Source organism: Nicotiana tabacum, chromosome 18 (genome assembly GCF_000715075.1).
Source record: "Nicotiana tabacum cultivar K326 chromosome 18, ASM71507v2, whole genome shotgun sequence".
Taxonomy (NCBI): Eukaryota; Viridiplantae; Streptophyta; class Magnoliopsida; order Solanales; family Solanaceae; genus Nicotiana; species Nicotiana tabacum.
The window spans coordinates 100525253-100536697 of NC_134097.1; the positions used below are offsets into that span (position 1 = coordinate 100525253).

General features: G+C 41.1%; 1 protein-coding gene across 1 annotated transcript; it reads right to left on the reverse strand.

Moving 5' to 3' along the window:
* Positions 1–9678: 9678 nt before the first annotated feature.
* Positions 9679–10125, reverse strand: LOC107820111 (auxin-induced protein 10A5-like). The gene has a single exon (XM_016646328.2). The coding sequence runs from the start codon at positions 10123–10125 to the stop codon at positions 9679–9681; it is 447 nt and encodes a 148-aa protein (XP_016501814.1).
* Between the last annotated feature and the right edge of the window lie 1320 nt (positions 10126–11445).

The following is an 11445-nucleotide window of genomic DNA, read 5'->3' on the forward strand; positions in this document are numbered from 1 at the left end:
CCTTTCAAACCTGAAGAAGAAACCAACCGAAAGTTTCAGGGAATATGCCATTAAATGGAGAGAGAAAGCGGCTAGAGTTAAGCCACCCATGGATGACCATGAGCTAATCACTGTCTTCCTTTACGCCGAAGAGCCAGATTGTTTTCAAAACATGATGTCCGCAGTGGGCAAATCCTTATCGGAAGGAATCAAAATGGGAGAAATGGTAGAGAATGGTCTTAAGATAGGCAAAATTATAAGTCAAACAGTTCTCAAAGCTGCAACTCAGGCTGTCCAGATTGAATCTGATAATTTTAGTGACACAAATGAGAAGGACAAATAAATCATGATGACATCAGGGTCGAGAAGAGGTCCTAGGAGAGCATCTCGAAGGTATGACCAGCCTCGTCTGTTTTCCGATGATGCTCCTGAGCACTACTATCCACTTCATAACTCACAATACTCTGTTGCTCCACCTCAATATGTTGTCCAACCACCAAATCACCTAAGAAGGCGAGCACGAACATCACAAAATCTCCACCAGCCTCCACAAAATTTTCAGGTGCCCTATAACTAACATCCAAGCCAGAGGTATAAAGGGGAACAAAGGTTGAAAGATAATTTTACTCCAATAGAAGAGTCCTATGCAAGCTTGTTTGAGAAATTAAAGCATTATGACATGATTGCACCCATCCCTCCAAATCATGTGGACCCACGTACAAGAAGATTTGACCCTTCTAAAAGGTGTAAATACCATTCCAATGCCCAAGGACACAATGTTGAAAGCTGCCGGAATTTGAAAAGAGAAATAGAAAGGATTATCCAAGAAAAGTTGATTGTGATCCAAGATAATGACATCCAAAATATTACGCAGAATCCTTTACCTACATATGATGATGCACACTTTGTGGGGATAATGCCCGGTGACATGGAGAATAAGAATCCACTCAGGAACTTGCCGACTGAAATTGGAGAAGGCCATGATTATTCTGATGAGCAAATTTGTGGCTAAATGTCAAGCTTAGCAATTGAAAAGTCATTCCCTCCTTACTAGGAAGGAATCTTGATAGCTTGTTTTGATGTTTTTTTTATTATCAGGGTTATTTCAGGGTTGTGAACCAGATTTTATTTGTTTTATTGAGTCAAACCCTTCTATCCTTCTATTCTGTTTGTATGAGTCATGTCTGTTTGTTTTGTTGCTATTTTCATTATCCGGGTTATTTTAGGGTTGTAACTCGGATCATAGGTTGTTTTTGTTGTTGTCAAACCCTTCCATCCTTATTCAATAAAATATAGTTTATCTCTCATGTCATTCTGTGTTTAGTTTTTTTTCCGCTAGTTCTAGTGATACGACATGCATGCGAAATTTTTGGCCAGATCTTAGAAAATTGATTTAAGCTTGAATTGGATAACTGATAACAAGACATTTTTGATGATGAATAAAGATTTGAAATACTGGGGAGCTAAGGTCGAGTAAAATTCACCTTCAAATCATTGTGAAGATCAGGCTTGAGGATGTTTAATCAATTGAAGTTTGTTGGAAATTTTGACATTAAGGGATGGAGAGTGTCTTGTGACCACGACACGCCAAAAAGACAGACATGTTCGTCAATGTTGTGATCGCGAAAATATACTATGTTTGGCGTTCTCGAGGTTGGGAGGCCCTTTTTCTGCTACCCAAACACTTTATACCCTTTGTTACCCTTTTTGAGCCTGTATTATTTTCTTTGACCACCTTCTTTTAGAATCAAGTTTAGAGTCAAAAAAGGAAAAAAATAACAAAAATGAAAACAAAAGAAAAAGAAAAAGAAAAAGAAAGGTCCATGTCCCAAAAGTACAAACTGAGGCAATTCTTAGAAAGTTCAGGTAAAAGGAAGAAGAAGAAAAGAACAATCAAAGGTCCATGCCCTCAGAAAATAAAAGCTGGGGCAACTTGTTCTGAAAACAAAAAGATAAAAAAAGAAAAAAAGACAAAGAAAAAGAAAGAAAGAAATATGGAAAAATAGTTAGGTCAGATGTTTGAACTACGTTAGACCTGATTCCTTTAAAAAAAGGATACATAGGCAGCCTCACGGTTCGGTCCAACCAAATAAGAATTTAGAAGAAAAAGAAAAAAAGTAGAAAAATCCAAAAATTCCCAGTATCAGAAACTGGGGCAGAGATTTTATTTCACTTTTGAAAGATTCGATTCCAAGAGTTGTAAATCTACAACCCCTCATTTTGAGTCTACTTTGAGCCTTCATACCGACCCTTCTTTCCAACCCTATCCAAAAACCTTCCAAATAAAGACCTCCCGATATGCCTTCAAGAATGCTAGGAGAAGCATGCAATGAGCAACGATGGTCACACGACATAGAACATTGTCAAGTTTCTCATAGAAAAAAAAAAGAAAGAAAAAAATGAGAGAGTCTTGCTAGTGAAAACCCTCACAGGCACAGAAAGGCGACAGTAAGTAGAGATGAATAAATGAGAGAGGCTTGTTGGTAAAAATCCCTCGGGGCACCACTAGTCGAAAGTTAGTCGTGAAGTTGATGCAAAAGATTGTCACGAACAAGCCCGACTTCAAATTCATAAGAATGGTAAAAGGGAAGATTTGGTCAGTTTGATAGATCGACAGTTAAGTCCAAAATGCATGTCATGATCATTAAGGCTTGTTATTGGAAAAAAAAAGAAAAAAAAATTTCTTCCTTCTGTCCTTCCGACAGGGTAATTTCTTGTTAATACTTGTTTCTTTGCATCATTCTGTCCTTCACTCTGAGTCAGTCCTTGTCAAAATAAGTAAGAAAAGATTTCAAAATCTGCTACCAGCTTTTCAGTTGCACAAAGTAAATTTGGCCAGCACGCTCAGTGGTTAATTTCAACATGCCTTGAGGATTCATGCAAAGGCTCCCCCCAAAAAACTCTTGTCATTCTACTTGGAGCAAGCAAAGATAACTTGTGATTCTCTCTAACAGACAAATTGCTCAAAAAGCAGGAAGTCATTTAAGATATCGAAAAAGGTCACCTAAGCAAAGATCTCCAGTTGGGATAAGGCTGATTGAGCCGCAAATACAACTGGTACTGGGTGTGAAACAATTAGAGTTGGTGCAGAACAAAAGTCTTTTGAGACTGACTCAAGCTGATCGAGCAGAAGCCAAGCTGCCCAAGACTCAAGGCTACAAACCGACTGCCATTTTTAAAACTGACCAAATTTTCTTTGTGTGAAACCAGAACAAAGCAGTGCAAGGAAAATGGTTCACAAAAAAAAGAAAAAAAAGGAAAAAAAAAGGAAAAAGAAAAACATCTTTTCTTAGACTCCATAAGGAGAGAATAGTCCACTTGGGTGGAAGGGGAGGCCAGGTTTTATTTTACCTGGGCCAAAGACTGTCCCCTCTGCTCTTCCGGGAAAAGTTGCTTCCTTTTTTCGGGACTTTTCCGCAACTCCTTATCACTATTTCGCTTTCTATAAAGCATAGTGTCAGTCTCCCTTACTTTATAGGGTAGGAGAAGGTATCTCAAATATTTCCACTAGACTGGAATAGATAATCAAATCTCCATTATATGTACAAAGTCGACATGTATTTCCTACAAGAATATAATCAAATCTCCGATGTATGAACAAAACCTCCCAATGGACAAGACCATCAACGAAAATATGAGTTCGATGTCACTCGAACTACGACTGGATCCTACTTCGACGACAGTTCGAAGGTAACATCCCAATGACCAAGGCCATCGACGAAAATATGAGTTCGATTTCACCCGAACTACAACGGGATCCTACATCGACGATAGTTCGAAGTTAATATCCAAATGGCCAAGGCCTTGGACGAAAATATGAGTTCGATTTCACCCGAACTACGACGGGATCCTACGTCGATGACAATTCAAAGTTAACATCCCAATGGCCAAGGCCATCGACGAAAATATTAGTTCGACCTCATTCGAACTATGCCGGGATCCTACTTCGATGATAGTTCGAAACTAACATCCAAATGGCCAAGGCCATCGACGAAAATATGAGTTCAATCTCATTCGAACTATGAAAGGATCTTACTTCGACGTCAGTTCGAAGGTAACATCCCAATGGTCAAGGCCATCGATGAAAATATTCGAACTACGACGGGATCCTACTTCGACGATAGTTCGAAGGTAACATCCCAATGGCCAAGGCCATCGACGAAAATATGAGTTCGACCTTATTCGAACTACGATGGGATTCTACTTCGACACCAGTTTGAAAGTAATAATATGAGTTCGGCCTCATTCGAACTACGACGGGATCCTACTTTGATGCCAGTTCGAAAGTAACATCCTAATGGCCAAGGCCATAGATGAAAATATGGGTTCGACCTCATTCAAACTACGACGAGATCATACTTCGACGACAGTTCGAAGGTAACATCCCAATGGCCAAGGCCATCGACGAAAATATGAGTTTGACCTCATTCTAACTATGACGGGATCCTACTTCGATGCTAGTTAGAAAGTAACATCCCAATGGCCAAGGCCATCGACGAAAATATAAGTTCGACCTCATTCGAACTACAGCGGGATACTACTTTGACGACAGTTCGAAGGTAACATCCCAATGGCCAAGGCCATCGACGAAAATATGAGTTCGATCTCATTCGAACTACGAGGGGATCCTACTTTGACGCCAGTTCGAATTAACATTCCAATGGCCAAGGCCATCGACAAAAATATGAGTTCGACCTCATTCGGACTATGACGGGATCCTAATTCGACGCCAGTTCGAAAGTAACATCCCAATGGCCAAGGCCATCGACAAAAATGTAAGTTCGACTTCACTCGATCTACGACAGTATCCCACTTTGACGACCGTTCAAAAGTAGCATCCCAGAGGCTAAATCCATTGCCAAAAGAAAAAGGGATCGACCTTACCCAAAGCAAAATCGGCTTAATAGTTTGACAAGTACCCTGGATACCATAGATATTACAAAGATCATCACCGAATCGTCAAAAAAAATTCTACATTACCTCAAAATGTTACTTACACCTATCTTTACAACGGGCTCAAGCATGCCCTTACAAAACTCCCAAAGCAAAAAGTAAGTACAAACAAAAAGTTACACATCATCCCCGGTTGGATTCGCATCTTCATACCAAGAGTCAAAAGTAAGACAGTTCGCATCATCAGAGTTGATGTCATCCCTATCAGGTGTAAGAGGATCGTACCCGCATGCCTCACGAGCTGCACGAGCTTCGGTATGCACACCCTGAAGTTATGTTTCAGATGCCCTCCCCCAGCATTAAAAACCTTTTAGACGTCAAGCCGGGCCTTGGCATGGACCCACAACTCATATAAGTGATGAGGCACGAGACTTAGAAGGTTGTGAGCGTCGACTTGCATCCTCCGTTCTTAGTGAGGCCACTTGCACATTCAATACTATAGCTCCGCCTCCAACTCCTTAGCACGCCCCTCAAGCCTCGCTACCTTAAGCTTAGATGCCTCCTTATCCTCGGTCAGCTCCGACCTACAAACACGGAGGGTATTCTCCAAGGCCACCGTTCCAGAAGTAGTAGTTGCCAGCTTATCAGCACCGACACTCAGTTTGCCCTTAAGCCCCTCAATCTCCACCGCCTTCGTACCTAATTCAATGGTCAAACTGGCCACCTTTGCTTGCAAGTCGGCATTCTTGGCCATCACCCCCTGCTTAACTCAAGTTCATCCTCCTTCACCTTAAGGGAGGCCTCAAGTTCACTGTTGCGGGCAACAACCTTCATAAGCTCCTCATCTCGCTCCCTCAGCTCCTCGACCTTGCGCGCCAGTTGGTCCTCACTCTGTTTGAGTCCCTCGCGGAACAATTGAAAATTAGGGTCCTGATTATGAATGTCAGCCATTGCACAACGCTTAGCCCGATACTATTAATATTTGGAAGACATCATCCCGTAGATGGCCATCCTCTTTCTTTCCCGGCGCTCGCGCTCGGTCTCCATGATAAGGGTCTAGCACAAAAAGAAAGAAGTTAAGACAAAAAGACAAGTCGACAATAACAACGCAAGCCCAACGACAAAAAGGAAAAGAAAGACACCTACCCACAAGGCCATGTCGGCGACATTCTAAGACAACTCCATGTCGCTCATCCCTCTAAGTACCTCGCTCTCAGGGGCAACACATAGAGGAGCTAAAACAGATGCCACTTGATCGCAGTTCGACAACAGGTTGTAGTCCCCCGGGACAACTATGTGATGATCAGACCCTTCCACTCTGACCTCCACATGAGTATGGCAACCTACAAACTCGCGAACGTCCTCCGGGTCGACATCTGAACCCGAGCCTTCGCCTTCGACATGCCGACCTCCTCCAATATTGGATGACGTGCCACCCTCAGCGGAGCGCACGGAGCCGGCCCCTTGGTAAATCCCTTTCGTTTGGGGAGACCTTCCCGCTAAGATGGCGTCGACCATAAATGTGGGTACACGTGCCGTCTGTGACGCCCTACTTCTACCGGCGTCCACGGCCACATCCTTCCCAAGCTCCATTCTCCTCCTTTTTCTCAGTAACGACTCGTCCCCGTTAGAGAATTCGTCCAAGAGGTGAGGGGTTGGTACGGAAGAAGCCTCCTCTCTCACTACCATATCCCGAGAGGGACCTTCCATTTGAATGGGTTGAGAACAACCCCCTCGAACAGATTCAGTCAAAGTAAACTGCATTCCTGCAGCAGCGACAGCCTGTTGGAGTGCAGGGACTGGTGCCTTCCGCCTGGAAGCTCCTCGACCTGTCGTTATAAAGAGTCGTATCAATAGACGACGATGTATAACCGAGGAAATGATACAAGGGAAAATGTTTACCAGATGAAATTCTCGGGCCGTAACATTTTACGAAGGCGGGCCAATCTCGGGTCTCCACTACATGGGGCAACAAATGGGCTACCCAATCCCTTATACCCGCAACAGGGTGGGGTGGACGTCTCATAGCTACAAATAAGAAACAAACAAATCCTATGATAAATGAAGAATAAAAGAAATAGTGAAATATGTGGCGACACTTTCGAGTCTCGTTCCATCGCTCGGGGAACCTGGCGGGATCAGAAACAATGTGTTCAGTTTTGACAAAGAAGTACTTATGCCAAAACTTGCGACTTGCTCGGTCGTCGGTCCCAACCACCAGCCCCTTTGTTCCACGATGTCTCAAATGCACCATAGTGCCCCTGTGGAAGTTGGGCGAGAATAGGTGCAAGAGGTGGTGGATAGTAACCTCACATCCTGCCAACTTCGCATACTTTGTCAACATGAGGAGTATCTTAAGCGTGTATGGTGAGAGTTGTGCCGGGAAAACTTGGTAGGATCTACAGAACTCCTCCACTAATGGAGGGAAAGGGAAAGAATGACCTATCGCGAAAGGGTACTCTTAAAAAGCGCAGTACCCAGGTCTATAGACTTCCACAAAATCCCTTCCCGCTAAGACCATGTCAACATGAGCGGGGATGCTATACTTTGTACGGAGAGCGTCAATATGAACTTGTTCTGTTTCAGAGAGCACGGGGGTAGGAGTAGGAGGAGGATTCTTGAAGAAGTCGCTTCGAGACATGGGGTGCCTCGGCAGCAACTCCTCCACCATGGGAAAACAATCCCCCTCTCCCACCATCATATCCTCACCGCCGGAAGGGGGCACTACAGACAACGAGACGGCCTCAAAAACCCCCTCACGAGATCGATGTGTTCGTGACATTCCTTTTGATGAAAAAGGTGTTAGAACAGTAGAGAAGGTTATGAGCGAAGAATGGGAGAAGAAGAAGCAGAAGGTTGTTAGAACGAACTCGGGAGGGATGAGAAAGGCTAACCGGAAATGAAATGGCCAAGAGTTTTTGAAAAAATATAGGATTGGGTGGCGCCAGGATCGAAACGGAAGGTTGCAGAGCGGCACCGAACTTGAAGCGACAAGCCATCAACCCCTATCTCGAAAACACGCATAATGATGACGCACGTGGAGATGACGTCATTTCCCGGTAAAATACACTATCCGGTGTCTTGTTGAGCACGCTGACCGCCCATTATTGGCCAAGCCGTGACGCTTCGTGAGACCAAATTTCTCCATAAGAGCGAGTGATGTCAGCTCATCGAGGACGCACCAAGTTGCGACCTCGACAAGCGGAGGGACTAACTGTATCGGTCCAAATTTGGACGACCAAGACCGTTGATGAGTACGACAAGCGACGAGATCCTCGTAGCTCGACATCCCATAGGAGACGACGAGCGAGCGAACAAGAGGCCGTACAATTTTTGCAATAGTGTAGGTCCATTAGGGAGCATTAGGAATATTCTCTCGAATATTCCCTACGACTTGTCTTTTAGGACTTAGAAAGGTTTTGTCTCTTATATATATAGCGAGAAAACAACCTTGTAAGGGCTCTCTCTGGACATTCTCCCAACTCAAAACACTCCTTTTAACACTTGTTCACATAAACAATTGAGATCATTATCGTTTGGTGATTCATCTTGATAGGGTCAAGAAGTATCACCCTTTGTAGTCATCCTGTATATCTTTTGTTCTGGAGGTTATTATACTCAGCTAAGATTTACCTCTTTATTTTTTTATTGATTTATTCAAAAAAATTCCGATATCTTTTGAATCAAACAGTACCCACGATCATTATAAACCTCTTTGTAGTACAACCAAGGAGAAACAAATATATTCTCAAATAATACCCCACAGCCGCATTTGAGAGATAGAGAACAGGTTGAGCATAAGGCTCAATAGTCTAAGGAGTGAGTCCGAATCAAAAATAGTAATTTAATGGTTTGAATTTAGAGAGAAGCTCAGATCGGCTCGAGGGACGGAGGGAGTGATGTTTAAAGCGTCTGGAGTAACGCTTTGTAGTCGTTTTTTGAAAACACTTGCACAGCCAATGAGGGGCACATATAATTGCTAACATAAAATTGTCATTTGCGAATAAAATAAAACATTTGGAGATTATATAAAGATGCTAGAAAGAAAATATTCAAGAATCCATAAGTATATCATAATCAAAATTTATTATGGTTAACTGTCAAGAAGCAAAATGCAATATTTTCTTAACTTTTCTTGCTCAGTGTACACAGAATTATAAAGAAAGAGTAATAACGAATATATATATATATATATATATATATATATATATATATATATATATATATATTGTGAATAAGTGGAAACAAAAACAACATATATTGATTCAACATGATCAGAAGTGAAGCACAACAATCTCTTAACACAAATACCACTACTTTTCTGTATGGTACAATTGTATAGAATGCCCACTTGCGTGGTAGGATATAAAAATACTAGTCTGCAACTTTACAAATGAAGGGAGAAAAAGATTCTAGAACTATAAATCCATGTAAAAATGTAAACACAGGCATATTAACCTTATAGTCAGTTCATGATATCCATACAACAACCATCTGAGGTCATCTTCGCTTGAAATTACAATTCTCATGACGGAGGACAGATTGATGAGGACGGGATCAAGGAGAAGGATTGCCAGACTTCTAGGCTAGCTAGCAAGCGGGTTGCATATAACACTACTTTAAGCAAATCTCTCATTGAAATGGAAAAGGGCGCAAGTGAAGTGACATATAAAACATACACGTTCATATGGTACACATACTTTTGGCACGATCACATAACCCAAGGACAAATTTGTTGGGCTAAAGAAGACAATGCGTACAATGTGTTTGTAAAACATAATTAGAGAATTAACTTGATATATCTGGTTAAAAGGAAAGCTCATTCTTCATGGCAACAAATCTTGTTGGAGTGAGGTGATAAGAGCTATAAGTCCTGGCAAAGCTACAACCACGACGAGGATGACCAATCTCATCAGAGTCCATTTCCATCAAAACCTTGAGAAAAATATCAACATCACAAGGGAGGACCAGAGGACCTTTACTGTTATAACCAAACTCTGATTCTGCTTCTTCAAGCAGCATCTTGAAGATGGGATGATTCACATACTCAGTCCTAATCACAAATCTTTGCTTCTGTGGTCCGACATAGATCGAGAAACAACCTTCTGTAGCAACTCGAACTCTTTTTCTGGTCTTTTTTGTCGTCAGAGCATGTCGATTTTCTGATGAGTTTTTTCGACCAAAAGATTTACATCTCTCCCATGTTTTTGGGATTAATCCTTTCTTTCCTTTTTCAGCTTTGTTGAAATCCATTTTTGCTTTTATTCCCAACAGAAATTAATGAGAAAAAAACACGTATTACGTAAAATATATGTAGGATTTAAGCTAACCTCTGTCGTAAGCCAAGTGAAACTGGATCTTCATCCTAGGCCTCATGGTGTTATTCATGTAAATATAAGTTCACACAAATAAGAGATATTCATGCAAGAGGATTATAGTTGAAGAGAACAAAAAAAAAAAGAACGCTTGAAATATTCAAGTAGCTACAAAGAAATAAAAAGCAGTCGTCGAGATTTATAGATAAATAAATCCAAAAGAATATTTGAAAGAGTTGCAGAAGCAGGGGAGTTTATAAAAAGGGATTAGGAAGGAAGTAGGGGAGAATGTCAAGATAGATTAAACTCTTGCAAATAAGTTCTTTAAATATGTACACTATATATATACGAAGGCCAACTAGGGTATAAAAGTTGAAATATAATCTTCTCTTAAAATAAAAGGCCAATGTTGATTGTCAACGCTTGTGGGAATTATTAACGTTTCTTGTTATGTTATTATTATTTATTATGATAAACCGTAGGGTGACACAAAGAGACTAATTTGTCTGACTTGGGAACGGGTAATGCGGTGTGTTTATTTTTTATTTTTTTCAAAACCATAAGCCATGCCACTTGTCAGTTATATTTATGCGAGAAAATAACAGAAAACAACATGTCACGTCCACAAACAACAACGAGCTAGCTCGTCTAAAAATTTGAAATTATGGGTGAATATTATTCATTATTCGTGATAGCGGAGATGGAATTTGAGACTTGAGATTATTTTGATAATGTAAGGCCGTGTTGACAAAAATAATATTGTTAGTATAAACCATCCAAATGTTCAAGGATGTTTACTTACAATATAAAACGCTCCAAATAATTGAGCCATTATTATAATGAGAATGTGTTATGTTAATAGGTACTAGTACAAATTAGCCAGAAATTTGAAGCTCAACTTACTCCCCACCCACCCCCCCACCCCATCCCCTCGCCTTCTTTTTTCAAAAAAAAAGAAAAAGAAAAAGAAAAAGACTCAGCCGAATAACCAATAGATGAAAGACAATTCGGTTATAGTAGGAAGTCTTAATTACTCAAAAGTTTGCGACAAAAAAATGCTCGAGTTTAGGAAAAATAATGACCACTTGCCAATAAGTGATTCCTGTAAGCTGTTTGAGAGTGATTCCTGTAGGCTGTATCAAACAATCTTGGCTTAACTGGAAATGACAAACCAATTAACAATGAATTGAAAGTGAATCATCCAAAACAGGATCATAAGTAATAAGATCTAGCCTAAAATTGATACCTACCTTGCCTC

Bases quoted from the DNA above. Each gene is read 5' to 3' on its own strand.
- LOC107820111 (XM_016646328.2), bottom strand. From the start codon at position 10,125: ATGGATTTCAACAAAGCTGAAAAAGGAAAGAAAGGATTAATCCCAAAA.